Source organism: Pseudoliparis swirei, chromosome 21 (genome assembly GCF_029220125.1).
Source record: "Pseudoliparis swirei isolate HS2019 ecotype Mariana Trench chromosome 21, NWPU_hadal_v1, whole genome shotgun sequence".
NCBI lineage: Eukaryota > Metazoa > Chordata > Actinopteri > Perciformes > Liparidae > Pseudoliparis > Pseudoliparis swirei.
This window is the reverse complement of record NC_079408.1, coordinates 8,096,919-8,118,774: the sequence shown is the minus strand read 5'-3', so window position 1 is coordinate 8,118,774 and position 21,856 is coordinate 8,096,919. Positions and strand designations below refer to the sequence as shown.

The 21,856-nt window shown below is 44.4% G+C and overlaps 1 protein-coding gene across 1 annotated transcript; it reads left to right on the top strand.

Annotated features, from left to right (window-relative positions):
* The first annotated feature begins 8 nt into the window (after positions 1-8).
* On the top strand, positions 9-18,631 carry LOC130211841 (transmembrane protein 151A). The gene is made up of 6 exons (XM_056442862.1): positions 9-259; positions 8,743-9,084; positions 9,849-9,983; positions 10,270-10,409; positions 10,500-10,539; positions 11,233-18,631. Exons 1-6 carry the CDS (start codon positions 191-193, stop codon positions 12,415-12,417), a joined length of 1,911 nt encoding a protein of 636 aa, XP_056298837.1. The 5' UTR covers positions 9-190; the 3' UTR covers positions 12,418-18,631.
* The last annotated feature ends 3,225 nt before the right edge of the window (positions 18,632-21,856 follow it).

Genomic DNA, 21,856 nt, shown 5'->3' with positions numbered 1-21,856 from the left:
CCGTTAAATCTGGAGTGTATGATGCTCATTTGCTGCAGGCCCCGCCATCGTGAAACTGGATACCGACTTGCGGCGGATGGGGTGACCGAGCTCGCTGCTCCGCCGGGGAGGTCCCTGCCTTCGGACGCTACCGGGGTGGGAGCTGCCTGTGCCCGGTTCTAAAGGGAGGAAGGAGTGGCACAGAGGGAAAATGCAGACGGAGGAGGAGACGGCCACCGCAGAAGAGCCCATTTTGGAGGAAGGGTCAGGACGAGAGCAGGTGGGGACATTTGCTATGTGTGTGTGTGTGTGTGTGTGTGTGTGTTTCTCTCTCCCTGGCTCCTCAATGCGCGGCTACGGAGAGTCCAGTTAGCTTAAAGTTGCGCATGTTCTGCCCCTGCCAGCGCCACCTTCAGTGTTCTACATCAGTGCCCCCCCCCCCCATCCAAACAACCCGGGACTTCTCCATCAGGTGCACCACCCTGTGTGGCCCCCGCTCCGTGGTCTCTCACGGACTAACGTGTCTCTTCGGTCAGACGTGAAGAAGTCACGCTATTTATTCTCCGAAAAGTCCTTCAGGCTTTGCACAAGAGCAAGGGCACGGGACGGGACCTTGGCTCCTGGGGTGCGCGGAGAGGAGGGGGAGGAGGAGGAGGAGGCTGAGGTTTAGGTAAACAGAGGAGGGCTTTCTAAAAACACACAGCATACGGTGTGATACTCCTCTCCCGGAAGAGATGGTTTAGTCGTGTTTTGTTAGTTTTGTGGAGCATGTTCAATTACCAGCTGACACTGAAGGGGTGACATCACAGTTTAGCCACACACCCACCTTTCTGCCAAAATAACACCACGTGACTGGTGAGATAACAGACCGGCTCCTCAGTGTTTACGGGGATGAACTCTTTATAATAGTGGGACCACTCAGTGTGTCACCCGATATCATTCTCAATACCAAGCACCTCAGCAGATGAGCAGAGATCTCTGTCTTTATACGCACCTCCCCAACGATGCATCGGCTACACCACCTCCTTCCTCCTTCCCCCAGGGAAACGGCATCTTGTTGAAATATTCATGTTCATACATACAGCGTGACGCCATGTGTCTGTCTCCCTGTTTGAAGGACACTCTTTTTATCTTCTTCAGCACACCACCTTGGTTTCCCCGCCACCCCACCTAACACACGCGTTAGTACGTGACCCCCTCCTACCCCCACCTACCCCCTCCTCTACTACGACTCATGTATTCAAACGCGTCATCTTTTGGCGTGAAAAGACAAGAGAAATTGAGAAGTAGAAAAAAAACGTGATGCAAAAGAGACGTGGATAACTGAGGATGTACATTCTCAGATTTCTCACCACCAAGCAGTTGCACTACTCAACATGACGACAATCTATACCATTAGAGGAAGAGCAGAGCTGTGTGTGCTTGTGGTCTAATGGTATAATAATGGGGCTAGACTGCAAAGAGGAAAGTGAACAATATCTTCACCGGTGGAGTTTATTTAGTATTTCTTTGCAGAGCAGTGTGTGTTGCACCGTACAAGTGGCGATGGGTCATGTGACACACCAGGTGCCGTCTTCTAAATGTGAGCTTCAGGGCTGCATCTGTGGTTTGCATTGTCATTTTTTTTTTCAGACTACTCATTGTTATTATTTAATGACGTTCTTGTCTGAAATGTCAGAAAATGGCTCTAGCAGCAAGAAGCAGCGAACCCTCTCATCGGAAAAAATGTGGAGCCAGCAAATCACAGGCAGTTTGTTCTGGCAGCCATTAATTCTCCATCGAATGGATTATTTGATTATAGTTTTAGCTCTAAAGAGCTTTAAATATCCTGCCGGAGATGCCTCAAGGGCACAACACTCCCGGTTTCTTTAACAGACTCGTACTGCTCTTACTCTTTTTTCTATTTATTTTAGAGCAAATAAGACTGGCCTCTATGGCTAATACAACTTACAAGCATCTGGCAGTAGGTTACTGGTCATTTAAAGGTGTAGAGTGTGTAGGCCTGTTTACTGATACCTTTCACTTCACTCTTGTCTCACTACCATGTCTGCAGACAGTGCCGTGTAATGCAATGAATCCAGTCATCTATTCTCTGCTTCCATTAATCTCTCGCTCATCCTGCTCCCTTGGTCTCCTTCCTGTTTTAGCTTTGCCTGTCATGGAGTATACAGCCTCTCTCTCTCTCTCTCGCTCTCACACACTCAAACATTTGCACACTCATGTCTCACTTAACTTTATTCACTCTTTGCCCCACTCGGCTATGGATGTACACTTACTAATGCATTATCACAAGTGAAGTAGAGACACTTGATTTATATTCAGATGATATTGTGTATTTATATGTACCTACAACCTATGTTGCATCATAAGTGTATCTAACTCTCATTCCGACAGGAAACAATCTACTTTATAACATTTGAACAAAATGTGATATGACAAATGTTATAAGGAGGAAATCCCTCCCGCTCGGCCACACTAACGTATAGAAGTCCAAAACAGTGCCTCGACACACTGGACCAAAACATTTTTTCCCCCCAAGAACGATAGACGGAGCATTCCTTATCGTTGATTTCTATAGAATTGTGCAAACTTTAAACGAAAGCATGTGTACACATTGAAGTGAATACATTAACACTTAAAGGGGAAAGGCGATCACATCTAGCGAGGAGGCCGGCTGCAATAACAAACTCATGATAACGTGACACAAAATCCGCCTTTTATATTTTATTCCACTTTGGCATCTCCTGCAATGTAACTGGCATGAATCTACCTGACTGCTGCGTCCAATGATATTTCATTCCGGTGACCCACATCGTACATGCTAAAAATTGATGTTGCTGGATAATTAGTCTCAATTGAACACACTCTAAAACGAATAATTTGTAATAGAGCAGTAATGTTTCCAGCATAGTGAGAGGATGACGACACACCAAATGCTCACAGATTTAAGTGTTTGCATAGTTAGTAAAACCCTGACTTTGTAAATTAGTCTCCGCTCAAGTTGAAATGACACGCCGCTTTCTACAGCGATCTGTCGGCATCAGCAGCACATTTTCCTGCCCTCACTTCCTTTCTTCATCTGCCACCCACATGCGAGGGTTGCTAATTATAGCCGCTGCTCCAGTCACACCTAACCAGCTGAATCGGTAGGAGCAGCGGCCCGGAGAGAGGCTCCCAATGTAATATTCGGTTTATTACAAAGTAGTGGTGCAACGGATCAGAGAACTCACGGATCGGATCAGTCTCGGATCGGATCACAAATCGGATCAGCACAAAAGGAAAAGGGAGGAAATATAACTTTGAAAGATCTCTGATCACATTTCCTTTGCCGCGGGTTCTCATTTCCGATCATTGATGATGCACATTGGCAGAGCCAGATCCCTGTGTTGTTTGAATATAGCAGCTGGTTGACAAGGATCTGTATTTTTTTTATTTAGTTTTTGCGACACTGTACCAAGAATCATATCAACCGCTCTGAAGTCAGTGTGAACATCACAAATTATATTGTTCTTTGTTCAAGTAATGTTTTGACATTTTTTATAAAAGATTGTAATTTTTACGGATTAAAATAAATCTTCACATGAGAGCTAGCTAGGTGTAATGTAAACAGGTCATACTTCCCTTTCTATATATAAAAGATTTCCTTCATATAATTGTATCTATTCGAACACTACATTTTACGAGATTACACATCGTCGATTATAACACATAATCGATCTCTCCCCAATTACGGTTTTCCCTGAACAGAGCCTGAACGCATCATAATCTAACCGAACAGAACCTTCACGATGTAACATCAAAGATCAGTGACGAGAAAAGCATGAACGCCGTTTTCTTGATTGCATATTTTACTGGATAAAGGCGGACAACAGTCAAACTTAATTTGACTTTATGAATCGTCGATTGACAATGGTCTGTTATTGGTCCAATGGGTGGGAAGATTATCTTCACGTAGTTCGTACTGAAAACGAAAAATATCCCGAGTTATTTCTACCATTTAAACATAATGTGTAATAGAACGAGTAATTAGAGATTTAGGTTTGACGCGTTCAAACATAAATACACAGAGCCAGGAACCAAATATGTGGCGGAGTTGTTAAATTACAGAACCACATGACAGCGAATGCTACGAGACCAGATTATAGAACAGTGATTGAATTCAGAGACATTTACTGGCTGAAGCAAATCCTATTAATGACCACGATCTGTCAACTGTAGTTTGGGTAGAGGCAACAAATGACTACAGCAGGCGCTTCAGAGCCCAAGCGATGCTCCGAAACGCATATTTGGGACATGCTACATGTCCAAAAACTACACCTGTGGTCAAGGACCCATGCCAGGTAAGCTAAGGAATAGCATCCAGTCAAATGACGATGCGTTGATGCAAATGCAGGCACTGACGTCAAGTTATTCATGAAATACTCATGAAGGATTTCTCATGTAAATACCACCCTGCAACAACCCTCTTCAGAAGAGCTCGCAAGAAGGACAGTGCAAACTTCAAGTATGACCAAAATGAAAGCAGACACCCTCCAGACTCGGCTATGAAGATGTCTTTTCATGATGATTTCAGGGTAAGCTTTCCCTTTGATCTGTTACGGCCTGACGCGAGAGCTGAAGCTCAACAGAGGGGCTGAAATTGTCACGACGCTATTAGAGTGGACCCAAAAGCACGACTCAGACAGGAGTAACAAAGAATACTGTCTTTGGTTGGAAACAGGCTGGGTCAAAACCGGGAGATCAGTCGAAGAAGCAAACAAGTCCAAAAAGGGGCGGGGCAGAGAACCAGAGGTCAGGGCAGGCAGGTCAGGAATATCCTCTAATGACGCTGGAGAACTTGGCACGAAAACACAAGACAATCTGGCAGAGGACAAGTGGAAGTGAGGGAGCTAAATAGTGAGGGACTAATGAGGGGATGGGCTGCAGGTGAGAAGGGCGTGAGGACCAGGTGAAGGGAATGAGGGACTAACGAGGGAGTGATCAGAGGCAGGTGAGGGGAGTTGGACTGACGAGATGGTGTGACGGGATGAAAACAACTATTACAAAAAGGAAGGCGTGGAGCTAAACTGTTACAGAAATAGAAATTCTTAGTCAATTCCTTCATTTAAATCCTGTGCTCTCGTTATCATTGACACTCGCTGTTGCACTCTTAACTTAAATTAGGGATTACATCAAAAGGATCCCACATAGTGACGTGTACAGATTTAAAATGTACGAGTGTGAATTAGCATCGGGATGAAAGAAGTTGGATTTGCGCATCACTACAAATAATTAGAACATAGGCAAAGAATTTAGAGGGAGTTTAAAGTTATTTATGGGCTGCCTCTGCTTCACGACAGAGATTCAGTACCTCGTTTAAAACCGCCCCGTCTGCCGTGTACTGTACCATTTGATTACCCCGTATGTGTGCTTTGTGATTGGATGTGGAACTTGACCTTCTATTAGCTCCTGTGCAATAATCAAAATGGCCCCTCTGGCCTCTCTCATCGAGCATTACTGTAAACTGCCCGCATCATTTAGGCATCATTTCCTCCTATACACCACACACCCTTGACTTCACTGTACTTGACTCTACTTTGTGCAGCGTCTGTCGGCCCGCTGGTTTACGAGCTGGCTCTCCGTGGGAGTGACGGAACATTTCCGTAGGTCTGCTCGTTACCTGGAGGAGAGAGAGAGAGAGAACTCGTATTGACCAGTAGTGATTGGCGTAAGTGCATAGAGGCATAATTTGACTCCTGCCTACGGGCTGCCTTTCCTCTCGCTTCAGGCACACAACGGCTGCAGAGACTAGGCGGCCGAGACCGTGCAGGTTCTTTTATTTATTTCTCGAAAAAACGCTCGCTCTTTTGGCAACATTCATTTTCACAAGGTAACAGGAAAAGGAGAGGAGAGAAAAGAAGCTAGCGAGACAAAATGAGACCGACAGCCGGAGAGGAAATAGAAGGAGGAATCTTGGCAGTGGGGTTCTTTAGACTCTCTCTTTCTCACATATACACACACATATATATATATATATATATGTACACTACCGTTCAAAAGTTTGGGATCACCCAGACAATTTCGTGTCTTCCATGAAAAATCACACTTTTATTTATCAAATGAATATAAAATATAGTCAAGACATTGACAAGGTTAGAAATAATGATTAATATTTGAAATATTAATTTTGTTCTACAAACTTCAAGCTCAAAGGAAGGCCAGTTGTATAGCTTATATCACCAGCATAACTGTTTTCAGCTGTGCTAACATAATTGCACAAGGGTTTTCTAATCAGACATTAGTCTTCTAAGGCGATTAGCAAACACAATGTACCATTAGAACACTGGAGTGATAGTTGATGGAAATGGGCCTCTATACACCTATGGAGATATTTCATTAGAAACCAGACACTTCCACCTAGAATAGTCATTTACCACATTAACAATGTAGAGAGTGTATTTCTGATTAATTTAATGTTATCTTTATTGAAAAAACAGTGCTTTTCTTTGAAAAATAAAGTCATTTCTAAGTGATCCCAAACTTTTGAACGGTAGTGTATATATATAAATATATCTTTTTCTTTCAATTTGCCTCCTTTCATATGTGAATTGACCGTTTCTGTGTCTCTCTCACCCTCCTTGTACCCCATCTCCCTCTCTCTACACTCCTCTTTTATCCCAATCAATCCACTTAGAGACAGACTTTCACAGAGGATGTAACGGAGGAGACGTGTCGGTGAGGACGAAAGACGAGGAGACAGCGGGGTCGGGATTGGAGAGTAAATGCTTAGGAGGTGGGAGGGAAGGATTCGGGGAAGGAGAAAGAAGGTTACGTAAGGAAAGGAGGGAGGATGTGGAGATGAAAGGCAAACAGAAGGCACCGTGTTGGCTGTTGTGTGCAGTCGGATGTGTGTTGGGGGGCTTTCACAGATGGACGGTGGACTGGTGGAGTGTAGGCTCCCTTCACGCTTGCTTGCACGACTTGCCCTTGACGTACAGTGGTAAAAAGAAAAAGAGAAAGTCAGCGTGTGTCGCAGCCTGCCAAATATGCTCGTGGGTAGCACATTACGCCTGAATTGAAGGAGATAAGGGAGGGGGCATAGCTATGTGCTGACAGGACAGGCGGGCTTGGCTGAAAGGAGGAGAGGACACGGGTCATCCCATCTTTCTTTCCTCTTCTTTTTCCTCATCTGCTTTGTTGCTCTTTTTCCTCGTCGCATCCAGAGCGAAGCGGAGTGTCGTAGCACGGAGAGGACACGTAGAGTCACGACTAACGAGTACAAATACATCTCACCTGTGTCCCCCCCCCCCTCATCTCTTTGTCACACATACAACAGACGTAATGCACAACCCCTCCATTCCTCACACACACACACACACACACACACTTTAAGCAGCAGTGGTACGTGGCTGGAGTGGAGTCAGTTTCGCTGGAGAACCGTCTAGAAGTATCGTTCTCATTTAAATTATTCACATCGTCTCCGCTGGCCCGCATCACAATGGCGAGAGCGTGCACGGTGCCGTGTGTGCGTGGTTGGAGAGGAGAGGGGGCACATTAGGCCACCTGTGTCCGCGTATCTAATGCACACGTGTATGTTTGAGTGCACTGTAATATGATGTCCTCACAGTGCGAATGAGGCACCGTGCACTTAGAGAGAAGCCTAAACTCTGTGTGTGTGTGTGTGTGTGTGTGTGTGTGTGTGTGTCTAATATGCAGCACTTATCCTATGATGGGTTAAGGGGTAGTTTAATGCACTCCATAGTTCAAGACCTCAGCTTACACACTCTGAAACCCATCACTGTTTACCAAACGGGAAGATTATGAGTATGGAAACCTCCCGGGGGGGGGGGGGGTTACCAAGTACACCAAATCTGTGTTTCCTCTTTGAGAAACATTTACTGTTACAACCATAGCTGCAATCGTTTTTACCTTGTCAGACATTATGAAACGTTAACACTGCGAAGCGTTCTGCATTAATTGTTATTATCTTGACTTTGAACATGAGAATGTAGAAATTTGCCAAATCTAGTGGCTCAGACGAGTTTCACCACATTTGGGGCTTATTTTAGAGTTGAAACAGCTTGTCACACATATCTCACAGCCTTAGGAAATGATCGAATTAGTCAGAAGTGACTTGTTTTCTAATCTAATCTTTAATCAGGGAGCTGAAAAACAAAACACTAATTGGAAGTCAAATCTTAAATGAATAATAATAACCTGTACTCAAGTAACCCAACACGTATTATTCACATTGAGGCTAACTGGTGAGTGCTCATAATGCACAGGCATGCCTTCGTGACTCTGGCCTTGTACTTCATTTTAACGTCCACATACAAATGGGTTCACAGTGACAATGTTACCATGATGATGTTAAGCAGGTGCAATATTTACAATCTTACTGCGTGCGAGCACTCTGACATGTGTTAATAGGCACTATAAAAGTGCTTACAAGGTAGTATGATGGGAATGTCATTATTTTTGCAGGTATTTCATATTAAACCTTTATTCAAAAGTCACTGGACAAATTAATATTTTGACTTGGTGAAGGTGCGAGACCAAAGTCCTCAGGAGTCCTCCTGTGAGGCTCGTGATCGTCTGTACCAAGCGTCATGGCAATGCATCCAATATGTCTAAAGACATTTCACCGAAACTCAGCGGCATGAGGGAAAGTCCGGGGATCATCTTGAATGTTGGTGAAAACGGTGTATATTTATGAACGGCTTGTGGGGTGTGCGGTCAGTAGCACCTTAACTTCTATTCTCTCCTGTCCGTCCGTTTCCACAGCAACGGCCAGTCCAGCAGTCTCTGGCCTTCTCCCTGTGTCGGGAGTCCCACTGGAAGTGCCTCCTCCTGACCCTCCTCATGTACGGCTGCTTCGCCACGCTCGCCTGGTGCGCTCTCTGTCGCGTGCCCGTCCTCGGCTCCTCCTCCTCCGTACCCCTCGGTGCCGACGACGATGCCACCTCCGCAGCCTACTACAGCGACATCCTGCACCTGGAGAGTCCGTGCTCCAGCGGCTACGTCTACATCCCCCTGGCCTTCCTGGCAATGCTGTATGTGGTTTACTTGGTGGAGTGCTGGCACTGCTTCTCCAAGACGGCCATGTTGGCTCACGCCGAATTCCAGGTCCGTGTTTAGCATTGAATTTAATGTTTAGCAAACGGGGGGGGGGCTTATATTTTGGAAACTAGGCTTTCACCGGAGACTACTGCTGCAATAGGACTCTAGAAATAGGTCTCTGAGTTCAACGAGAATCTGTTTACTCATTGAAACGTGTTCAGGAGGAATTGTGTCAGCAAAAGTGTGTTAGCTTTTAGAAGTAAAGGTTAAATAAATATAATGAATCTGATGCATTAAATGGCTGCACAGACAGAAATACGCTTGATATTTCATGCAGTTTAATCTGAAATGTTGGCTTGGAGAAAAAACAATTTTTAATCAACTCTGTTTCCTACTTTCCTAAAATAACACTTGCCCACTCGTATGAATGAGCTGACCTGGGGTCATCGGTCTGTTCTAGCCTGCTGGGTCTGTTATCAGCCATTCAGGAACACATTGCTCCAAATGTCTTTGCTATGTGTCACTGCCAAAAAAAATAAAAATTGTTGTACATTCGTCCAGACGGTCAGGGGCACACATGTGAAACAAACCTTGGCAGCATCCTCTTCACACCAGATTGCACAGGCTTAACAATGCGGTTAGCAAAGAATAGGAACTTAATCGTTCTGCTGCTATCACCATTGCGAGAACTGCTCTGGCAAGGTTGCGTCTTTATATTTTAGTCCTAATTTTGAATAGGTTTGTTTAGAAACACGTCTTTGCAAAAATGACCACGGAATAAATGGCAGAAATATGAATCTGACTCGATGCGTTATTCCTCCTCTGTGCAGGAGGTGTACGAGCGTGTGCAGAGACTCCAGCAGGCCACGCCCTGCATTTGGTGGAAGGCCATCAGCTATCACTACGTGAGGAGGACCAGGCAGGTGACCAGGTACCGCAACGGAGACGCATACACGACCACACAGGTGAGGGGAACTCTCCTTGAGAGACGTGCTTCCACTTCCTCGTTACACTGCGAAACACAAGTTGTCATTTTGTAAACTTTTAAAACAACTGCGATGCTCATCTTGATTTCTCCTGGTGAGATATTGCGGGGCTGCGTGCAAACAGCTGTGTGCAGTACGACAAATATCATGATATCAAGTAGCCATGCTTCATTGATGATATGATATATGACCTGTCCAAAAATGATAAACCCTCTCCCCAATGACTCGATTCTTTCTCTCTCTGTTCTCCTTCCTCCCTCCTCAGGTCTACCATGAGCGGGTGAACACTCATGCCTCCAGCTCAGAGTTTGACTACGGCCGCTACGGAGTCAAAGACGTCTCGAAGGAGCTGCTGGACCTGCAACGGCACCCTGCGGTCCGCCTCCGCTTCACCAAGTGTTTCAGGTTAGACACCCACCACTAACCCCACTAGCCACCGCTGGTCAGATTCTGGGTGGTAAACATGCTCATACGATGTATTTTTGTGCTCTTCAGCTTCTCAAGTGCACGTGCAGAGGCTGCCTACCTCACGCAGGTGAGATATGATTTCAGAAGATAACCTATTTCACAGAGTTAATTCTGTTCTTTTTTATCTCTAAAATGTGAACAAATAAGGACAGATGCCCAGTCCAATATTTTTAATTACAAGCTGTTATCTTCTAATTAGTTCTTTTCCCCTTTTTTTTAAACAATCAGGCCTTGATTTTAGGCAGAGATGGACAAAAACAGGCTTCTTATTTCGATCCAGCAACCAATGTTTTGTTTTCTATCTGAAATTACAACCGTCGCTGGCAGATTGAGCCGTAGCTAGCCAGGTAATTAAAAAAGCATTAGTCCCGTGAGTTTGTTTAAATCGATGTCTCCACCAGGTGACTTTAAAGTCTCCGTGAGGAACTTCTAACTGGTTATGAAACTGTCTCAATTTAATACTGAAATATGACCTACATAATGTTTACAGACACCACTTTTTTTGAGAACTCTGTAAAATAGTACACTTGATGGTAATCCTCCTCCAGCTGATGATCTTAAAGAAACAGTATTGTTCTCACTGACCAGGTCCGGCAAACCCGGTTATAAAACACCCTGGATTTGATTGATGTGAAGGAGATTTTTTTCCCATAAACTGTAACTCCACTAATTGAATCGGTTAAAGACTTTGGATGTCCCACTCTGTTGATTGATTTGTTTCTAATTCATTTACTTACTCTCTCTCTCTGTTATTTACAAGCGAGCGCGCTTCTTCGGGGAGAACGAGGGGCTTGACGACTACATGGAGGCCAGGGAGGGAATGCACCTGAAGAACGTGGATTTCCGTGAACACATCCTGGCGTTCCCGGATCCCGCTCACCAGCCCTGGTTTTCTCGGCACAGGGTGTTCTGGCTGGCTTCTGCTTTCCTTCTGTCGTGGCCGCTGCGGGTCGTGTCAGAATTTCGCACGGCATACGTCCACTACCATGTGGAGAAGCTGTTCGGGGAGGACGAGGACGGTGGCGGAGGAGGCGGTGGAGGGGGAAGAGGTGATGGGACTGAGAATGGAGCCCACCCTGGAACCGGTCTAAATGGGGCGAGCTACAGGGCCATCTCTCGGGTCAACACGGTGGACATGACAGAGTTGGAGTGGCACATTCGCTGTAACCAACAGATGGTACCGAGCTACTCCGAAGCCCTCCTTATGGACTTGGACATGGGCGGGGGGACAAACCCGACCGCCTCTACACCCATATCCGGGCCAACAAGCTCCACCCCCAGCCAGGGGTCCAACCCACCTTCTCTCGCTCTGCCCGTTGTGTTCAACTCGGCTTACCTCCTCCAGAGCTGCCCCCGGTGCCGGAGGACCACATCGAGTTCCAGTCTTCCCTCCAGGCTACGGGCCCCCATGGGAACCACAGCCCTACTGAACGCTACCGTGGCGGGAATCAGGGCAGCCGGGCAGGGGGGCGGGGCTATCGGGGGAAGGTTGGTGCTCAGTCGGAGTGGATTCTCCCTCGGGAGACTTGCAGGAGGGCGCCAGAACAACCTGTTTCATTCAAGAAGCATGGGAGGGGGGCTGGGAGGAAGTCGGGAAGATGGAGCAGGAAGTGGAGCGGGAGGTAGTAGTGGAGGAGGAGCTGGAGGAGGAGGAGGATTTCTTGGTTTAGGTTCAAGACAGGACAACGAGGAGACGAGAGGAGTGCTCGAGGGCGAAGGGGATGACGACGAGGAAGAGGAGCAGGAGGAGGTGAGGAGAAGAGAGCAGGGAAGAGGTGGCAGAGAGAGGGATGAAGAAGCGGAGCAAGACGGTGGAGGGGGTGGCGAGGTCAGGGAGGCTGACGGGGGAGGGAGGGACCATCCTCCATCCTACCAGGACGCGTTCTTCTTCCCCGTCCTCATTATACACGGAGAGGAGAGCTGCCACGCCGGAGACGACATGTGACGATCACACACACACACACCGACGTCACGAGCAAGAACACACGGGCCGAGGGAGATGACAGCAGGCTCTGGACACAAAGAAAAGAGTGGACCGCAGATGAAGCGGAGGAGAGAAAATTAGATGCAATGTAAATGAGGAATGAATGCGATGGGAACAGAACGAGGTTGAAAGAAATTAGTTTGTAGACGGAAGAAGACAGGGTTTAGTCAGGGGAAAAAAGCAAAGGAGGTAAGAACAGCTGTGTGACAGACAGGGTTACCAAGGCAGCGGGGGGAAAGGGCAGTGGTGGTGATGGAAGGAAAACGGGTGCATACTGTAAAAAACACACACACTCATGAGAGCAGATAGGGAGCGCAACAGCGAGATAATACGCCTTTGAACATGTGAGCGAAGTCAAGAAGAGACTTGAAATGATGCACTTTGGTACACAGAGGCTGTGCGGGGGAGAGGGGATCGATCGGATGCTTAGGAGGAACGGAAAGACTGAAAACACGGGAATGTCTATTTCCAGAAATATATCTATGCAAGACCAGGAGTGGGAGGAGTACAAGTCTGAAGATAGCAGATTGGAGAGCAGTGGAGAGACTCCAAACCAGCGGAGTGGTACTGGGCATCTTTCTCACAAGGAACAGAGGTGGAGGGACGACAACAACAGAAACGATGTTGGTTTGAATGCTTGAAGCTTTGGTTTTGATCAAATTTACAAAATACATAGAAGAAAAATATGGATGATTAAAAAAGACAAAATTGATATTTCAGATAAGGGAAGGCAGAAATAGATCAAATCACAAAGGATTACAAAAATGCAACGTAGAGCCAGAGACACAAAGACATGCTTTTGGCAAATTACATGTACAAAAATAATATTATAGCGCAGCACGGAAACAGGAGAAAGAGAAGAAGTAGAGTACCAAACTGAGTATGACGGATCTGATTACACTATATCTTGTTTCCCATCTAACGGAGTTATCCAAAAAAATCAACTCAAGAGGAGGAGAAAGAAATAAGAAATAAAAACTCTTGGCAGGAGTCCTGATCTCCACTCTAATCAGGGAATCCAAAAACATCCAAATAGTTTCCCAAAGTAACGTTTAAACCCGACGGGTCCCAGCGAGGTGTTCCTCGGGGCTTTTAAGAGTTGCTTTACAACTTCTCACAGCGTTTGGCCAGCAACCGTAACGGTAAAGCGAGAACGGATATTCATTGATTTCTCTCCTCCTCTTCTTGCCGTCTTACCCCTCACTCCGCCATTAGCTTCCGCACCACTCTCTCTATCCATTACCGATATGGAGTTAATAGAAAAAACTGTAAGATGACGGGCGATTGCTTCCTCTTCTCTTCGACTCCTTTTTTCCCCTTGCGCCAATCTGCTCTCCTCCCCTCCATTTTGCCACCACTCCTTCTCTCCTCCTCCCTTTCTCACTCTGCACTGGAAACCACGAGGTGCAAGTGCAGAGGTGTAATTCCGAGGAAAAAAGTCTTTTTAATTTTTTTTAAAGCGCTACTATTTAGATGCAACGTCTTCTTTTTTGTTGTTGCAATTAGCACATTTTGTGTTATAAGTGAGAGCATTGTACCAAAATAGATTCACCGCCTTCGTCATTACCTTCTCCCTCTGCCATCCTCTCCTCTTCTGCTCCTCCCTTTCCTCTTTTACCAATCGGAGAGTTCCCAGCTTTTATAAAGTTTATTTTAATGACCTCTCGCCATGTCTGTATATTGTCAAAAGAAACGATGCGTAAAGGAAGAGCAGAAGATGTAGACTGCCCTTTAAAGATTTGGGACGGTTGCTAACACAGGGAGTGATTTCTACCCAAAGTAAGAGTCAAATGTTTCGCTCATTTCCTCCAGGTATGCCTGTGTAGTGTTCTCTCGTTGTAAACAGTTGTACCCAAAGATAGGCTTGCACAATACAAAGTAAAGAAGAAGAAAAATTACAATAACCAGTAAACCTCCTTCCTCCAATATCAGTATTCTATATATCACAATATTGTATGTGTTTAGGCATGAAGAAAACACTAATCTCATTTATGTCCATCATGTTGGACTGCATGGGACGTTAAAGAGCTGTCGAGCTCGGCTGGCATCCTCCTGATGACACAGAAGAAAAAAATAAAAACACACACGTGAAAAAATCCGATTGCTTTGTGCAGATAAACGAAATTTGCCGATGAGAACTTGCGACGTTAAAACGAAGCCAAACCCCGTGATCACGGCGATGGAATAAGTGGCCAGATTGTGCCGTGCTGCGACCTCCTCCTCTTGAAGAATCCCCTGCAAAGTCAGTCACGGCGCTCCCTGAAGCGTCGTGAGACGTGTAAAAGTTAGCCGGCGTAGAGAAGCATGTAACCTAATAACGCCGACTGTGCAGGAAGACACCAGCCAATAGCTGTGTGGCAAATATGTGTTGCCATTGCTCAAAACGCAGTGCCAGAAAGCAGTGATCCGTGATCAGTCCCCATGAATTTAGATCATTTAGATGCATGTAAACAAAGAGTCCAGAAGGATGAACTCCATCCTACGTAGAGAGTGGGTATGTTTTTGGTGCAGGATCAGTCCAGGGAGAGACGGTTGGCATTAGCAACCCAACCATCAGTGCATATGTCACAAAGCACACGTCACCTGCTCCAGGAGCACGAAGCAGTGACGGTAGTGAGCTGAACCTTTTCCCCGCATGGTGCCCGTCACTATGCCACCACATGATGGATGTTGGAGGGGTCTCCCTCGTTCTCCATCTGCTGTACTTCGGCCCACGATACTGAAAAGCACACTTATTGACTGAGGTTGGAAGGAGAAATCTCTCACGCGAGGACATTCCCTGACAAATACAGAGCAAAAAACAAATACAAAAATGGCGAGGAGATCCACGTGTTGACGAAACGCTCACAGGGATTATGGATGTTGTCACGGCAACATCCAGCCTGGATTCAGCAGAGACAGCAGGATAGAAGTAGAGCACGAGTGCTGACCTGGTTCAGTGTACGGGACACGTGTGCACACACTCTGACACACACACACACACACTCTGACACACACACACTGATTCTGGCTCACGGATCTTCGCTATCTTTGGGGGACGAGCTGAAATGGGCACAAAGCTAACTCACGGACGGAATAATTCCATGGAAGGAAGAGAAAATAAACAGCAACGAGGACAATTGTGTCTACTTGAAAACTGGGAGCAGTTTTGCGTGAACAGCCGATGGCAGGAAGAAAATGTGAGATTAAGAGACAATTATTTTTACAGCTACTTATTAACATCTCAGACTTGTGCATAAAGTTGTCTCCATCGATGTCCCTTCACAAAAAGAAGAACTAAAATGCACTGACCGCACTTCTGGGTTCATTTGATTGTGTTGTTTTCACTCATTTGCTATCACTGTTTGTTATTTGTACATACATATTTAAATGTGTTCATATAGCCAGACAGCCACTTGAATTTGAAATCACGTGTAGTGAGGTCAAATTTCAAATCTGCTTGCGTTTACATTTCTGTCGAAATAGAAACTTCAGTTTTGTCTGTTATTTGCTACTTTTATATCATCTGCATACTTGAGGAGACTTTATTGCAGGTTTTTTGAGTAATGTCTAAAACCCAAATGGCTTTGTACGCTTTCTAATGTTCTCATATCGGAGCCGTCTTTATTTTATATTTTAATTTGTCTGTTTTGTTATCTCAGTGTGTCAAAAGTGTGTCCTTAGCCACTTCAGGTGTTGCAAGAGAACTCTGTGCCCATGAAGTCTTACACAAACACACTCATGTGCGCTTGCATGCTTATTCACAGCAGTAGAGCAGCCATTATAACGGCTTCATTTAGACTAGACATTACTTCAATACCCATCGTAGCCCCTAACTTCTGAACAAAAACACACACACACACACACACACGCATTCAAAGCATGGAGCTGTCCTGCTATGTTGCCTTTGTGTCCGACGTTGCCAACCTTTCTGCTCGGGATTTCAGTTTATTCTGCATTTCCTGTGTCAACACAAGCTGTCTTTCACACATAACATCCATCATGCCAAAGCAAAAAAATGCCTGAGCTTACACACACACATGCACACACACGCACACACACATAGACAATAACAGCTGGGACAGGCGGTCCACACAATGTACAATCATCTGATCTGCACTGGGGGAGGGGGGGGGGTTTACCAAGGAGCACAATTACAAGGCTGGCAAAATGCACAGGTGCAGCTGGTGTAAATCCACCCAGAACGTGAGGCTGAACCTGCAGGCCACCTGGTGGCGACAAAGCCTTATGTAATATGAGAGTAAACCAACAGTGAGTGAACAGGGTAGAAAGCAGCTGCAGTCCTCCTCGCTGTGGGTTCAGCCCGTTCCACATGGGCACACGACCCAGGGCGGCGAGGTTGAGGGCAAGTTGTCCTCGGCCGCTGGTAAAAAAAGGGTCCAAGTGTGCAGGGGTGTAACAAAAGACGACGAGTTTGAACCCGCAGCGAGCAGCGCAGTTCTACGTGATTGTGCGTTGATCTTCACCGATCAAGATTTTTTTCCTTTAACTGTGACTGAATGTTTTGCAAATCAATATTGCCCATGTTTCCCGCTTCGTGGCCTGACTTGTAGATGTTGCTCAGCAGCTTTCTCTGAACTTATAACCACAAGCAACGGGAGCTTCAGACGTTGCAAAGGACAGCACTGCATTTTCACTGCGTCGCTCATAATCTGGCGGTGTCGCCATATGAAACACACCACACGTTGAAAAGGGAGGACGGTGTTTGGTTTGCGATCAACGTTCGCCCATTTGGAAAAGGCCACCCTAAAATACACGTCTTTTTTCTTGTGCCCAGATCTTTGTATTTCGTGGGCACATAGCCTACTTCTGCTCTCGTTTCCCACTTTTCATCAACATCATCACCTGACTATCTTATAAAATGCTTATAGCAATTATGACCGATGTATTGTTGTCAATACTGTTACTGTTTCTCTTGTGGTTATGGAATGAGTCGAGTAGTCATACCGAGTTTGTCAACAATGTAAAAATCATGTTTACTGTTGGTTTAATGGGAAATCACATGAATTCCAGCTGCATTTGGCTTTGTCTAATGTGGATACTACAAACTATCAGGTAACAAATAGAAACGTGTGATCCATCGACTATGTTTAACTCACAGTTATTGTAACGCAGATGAAGAAAACATTGACCAAAAGCAGAATTCAGGTTGTTCTTTTGACCTTTGACCTCAAGACACTTTAATGGGAATTTGTGTGTGCATAAACGAGTCTTCTTCAGAACAAAACAAAAACACAGCCACGATTACAGTCTGGTATTAGCGGCTGCTGCACTTTTATAACAATGAAAAGTAGCAGTTTTACATTGTGCAAAACTTGTATTGTGGCTATACTGAGCCTCATATCGTGGTATGTGGGAAACATACGTCACTGCCCTTTGTTTTGACACTGGCAACATGCCAGCTGTTTATAAATCCAATGCTCAGAATCACATACATGACTGCAAAGTGTCAGTAGGAACTCTTCTGAGTTCAAGGCCATGCATTAGTGTCGGATATTCAATGTCTGGATCAGGGCTCTATGATTTTAATGATCAGGGACTACATGTGGTCATGGTTAGAGTTAAGGATGCAGTAACGCATCCTGAAACACCTTGCTTTAAATATGTGCTGCGTCACCTGATTGTTGAGTATCTCCATTGGACAGCAACACTATCAAAATCTTGTTAAAAACCTTGAGCCCAAGGTCGCGCACTTCCGGAAGCGATCACGTCGCACGTCATTTCCAGATGCTCATTTTCTTTCCTGCTAAATATTTAATGCCGCTGGATTACCTTGTGAGCTGTCGAACAAATGAGCCGATACCACGATGTAGTTTCTATGTACATGCAGCCTCTATGGAGTTCAAAACAATCATGTCACATGCTATGCATTGTTGTCTTACACACAGTTAACGCGTAAAGCCGGGGAGTGGGCTTTCTGTTCAAGCACCGTCGGGCAAAATGTCTAAGCTAATTAATATGTAACTGATAATGAGATTGTCAATATCACACCAGAGTATAGCTGTTGTCACTGGCCTATTTAGGATCGTGTAATTATTTAATTCGAGCGGATGATGACGCCGTAGGTAATGGAGCTGGTGGCAATAACACTTAACTGATGCGGTCCTGGCGATGATGATGGTGACAATAAATTAACATGGAAGATACAAATAAAGTCAATCTGCTTGGTATACCAGGGGTTGGTCTTGTGGTTTTCTTCATTTATTTTTTAAACCAGTGATATATTTACAATTCTTAATATCCCATGTTTATATGTACAGAATAAATATCCTGGTTTTATTTAATTATACAGTTCTGCTACGTGACTCCGGCAATTCCGCCGTATGTATTAATGACACAAGACAGCTTGTGTTGCCTCTAAACTAAAATAATCCAAGCATATATGCTTGAAACATTGCTGAAGATTGTGAAATAGATTTTTATTTTCATTGCGTGAAAACAAAGTTTGTTTAATTTTCCATTCAGTTTGGCTTTCTGTGTTCAACAGAGCAGTCCCCTTATAAAACACATGTATGAGAAAACTAGTAATTATTTACGATTGAGTTTTTACCCCAAATTATCTCATGTGTCTCGTTAGAATTAGCATTGCAGATGATGTCATGTTGACAACTCATTACCAATTATCCCACCAAATTTCATGCGATTCAAGAATATTTTGACCTTTTCATGACCTTGACCTTTAACCCGTTCGATCCCAAAATCTCATCAAATGGTCCCCGGATAATAACCAATCATCCCACCAAATTTCATGCGATTCGGTTTAATACTTTTTGTGTTATGCGAGGAACACGCATACAAATAAATAAATACACGGCGATCAAAACTTAACCTTCCGCATTTTCAATGCGAAGGTAATGATACAAAATATTATAACCAATGGGTGGAGTAAGTAATCCCTCACTCAGTCACACTACAGAAGTATCAGTAACACAATCCCAGACTGTGTACAGTATTGAGTTATCTCCTGAAGAGTTGAATGAATAAATGTACAACAAAATCTGAAAATGCCTTTTTATTATTATAAACTACTGGGTCAGCAAACACCGCGTTATGATCTTCATGTTGGGTTATAAATCATACTCTAATGGTTGAAACTTTTATTCACTAAAATGTTAGTTTTTATCTTTCCCTTTTGGGTCGTTGGTTCATCATAATAATTGTTTTTTTACGCCAGTGCTCTCATTACACATCTTGGTGGTAAATAATATCATACGAGATACAACATGCAAAAAACCGGCAGCCCGACTCAAGACTGTCTGCTTCATTCATGATCCAGGTCCGACACACCAAGAAATATAACTAAAAATATATTGTTTTCTAAATGGTTATAACTCAAGTGGACTGCCAATCAAAACCCTCGAGTTTACAGGAAGTGCCATTAAACATGACCGATGATCCTGCAGAGTGAATCATATCCATATAGTGCATCGGGTTCGACAGCAGGTATACGTTTACAAAGCACCATTTAGCTCGTATTAATCTTATTAATAGCAATATGAATCATAACTTATGATACATGCTCTATGCTGTCAATAAGAACACTTTATAACCGACGTAAAACATGTTCACCATTAATCCAGCCTCACGTGGAACAAACACCGCTTCATGTTCAACAATAAAATATATCATTATATTTACCATACCACATTGCAACAACAAATACAGTTGCAGTGTGGGAAATGTAGGATCAGGATTTTCAGCTATAGTTTTGATCATAAATGATTATTGGGGGCTAAAGTTCATGTGCTGCATAATGAAGGGTGTCTCATATATTGCCAGGCATCAATCTCACATTCTGCTAACGCACAAACAATATTCATGAAGGTTAATATCTTTGGCCTTGGCATTCACAGGCTGTGCTATGTAATCAAATCTGATATGTGTTGGTCATGTTTTCTCTCTCGTATTGTGTAGGAACATTTTGGATTATGTTAAACTGATCTGAGTAGCGTCGTGAATTCCAACACAGAGTCTATGTGTTCCCCACTGACATCAGGACAGCAGAAAGTCTCTACATCTTCCGCCTGAGACTGAAAACATATCTTTTCCGACTATATCTGGATTAAAACACAGATTTGCACTTCAGTGGCACTGGGATGGCACTTATTGTGGTGCTTTTGTGGTTCGACTGAGTTAAGGAAGTGTTGCTTCCTGTGTTCTTGTTGTTCTTGGTTTATACTCCAGGTTGAAATGCACTTATTGGAAGTCGCTTTGGATAAAAGCGTCTGCTAAATGACATGTAATGTAATGTTCCCTTTCTCATCTTCATAGAACTGTGCACAGATCAAAGCACCATCTAGTCACCCCGAGCGAATATTGCACTTTCATCTGATCTGTATATTGACAACAAAGTAGTTCCAAACAAAAGCTTAACATTTGACTTATCCCATGGGAGTATATTATAGAAATAATCAAACAATACACCTGACATGACTCAAATGCTCGGCCGCTTCATGTGTGCAGAGGACTGTTGACGGCTCTCACGGTGCAGGCTCGTACTTCCACCGCTAGAGGGCAGCAGAGCCCGTGCATCGCTGCTTGTTTCTACATGAGGTGAATTTAAATTCCCTCAGTCATACAACAACAATGTTTTTCAATATATTTCTGTCTGAAGCACGTGAACCAACTTCATTCAACTTGGGAACTTGAAACCTACACAACACATTCACTGAGATGGAGCTGTTCACATTTAGTATTGAACGGTTGAATTAAACACATTTGCATATTCAGCGATGCTGGAGCTTTAGGCATAAAGGATTACATGTGAATTTATAAGTAGTTTATTACATTTAGTGTATTGGATTCGTCAAATATCAAGTGAGTATCAAATATCAGATATCAGTTTTCTTTGGGGGCGGAGGTTTCAGAAAATACTGGAATGGTAGTTTTGGAAATGGTAATTTAATACTAAAAAGGCCTTAATTCTGTTCTTGTAACGACATGAGAGTTCCTGCTACAGATAGATCCTGAAGAGGTTGATGTGTTTTGGGGCCTCAGTTAGAGCAGCAGCTGAGTTCACGTGTGTATGCCTTTCGGTTGCTGTACTAGTCGACTATGCTTGTGACTTATCTGCAGATGAATCACATTTCATACCATTTGTGAAGTTAGCTGATATCCACTTTGGGTTGCCTGATCGCTTCAAAGTAAAAGCAGGATAGTGAAACTCTTTTAAATCAAGCTCCTCACCGTGACTGTGAACTTCACACGGACTTTGAAGTGAGGACATCATTGGAAACAGCTTCTCCAGAGCCGCTGGGAACTACTGGCTGAGAACAAATGAAGGCATGTGTATGTATTCGAGTACCCCCGACATGGCATGTATGAAGGTCGATTTGTGTCTTTATTACGCAAACGCCAACAAAAGTTTTTGAGAGCAAATTTCTGTTCTCAAATTAAAAAC

What these genes read in the sequence shown, in the direction of transcription:
- LOC130211841 (XM_056442862.1), top strand. Translation starts at nt 191, where the DNA reads ATGCAGACGGAGGAGGAGACGGCCACCGCAGAAGAGCCCATTTTGGAG. An exon ending in ACGCATACACGACCACACAG is followed by an intron (nt 9,984 to 10,269) that starts GTGAGGGGAACT and finishes CTCCCTCCTCAG; the next exon opens with GTCTACCATGAGCGGGTGAA. An exon ending in AGGCTGCCTACCTCACGCAG is followed by an intron (nt 10,540 to 11,232) that starts GTGAGATATGAT and finishes GTTATTTACAAG; the next exon opens with CGAGCGCGCTTCTTCGGGGA.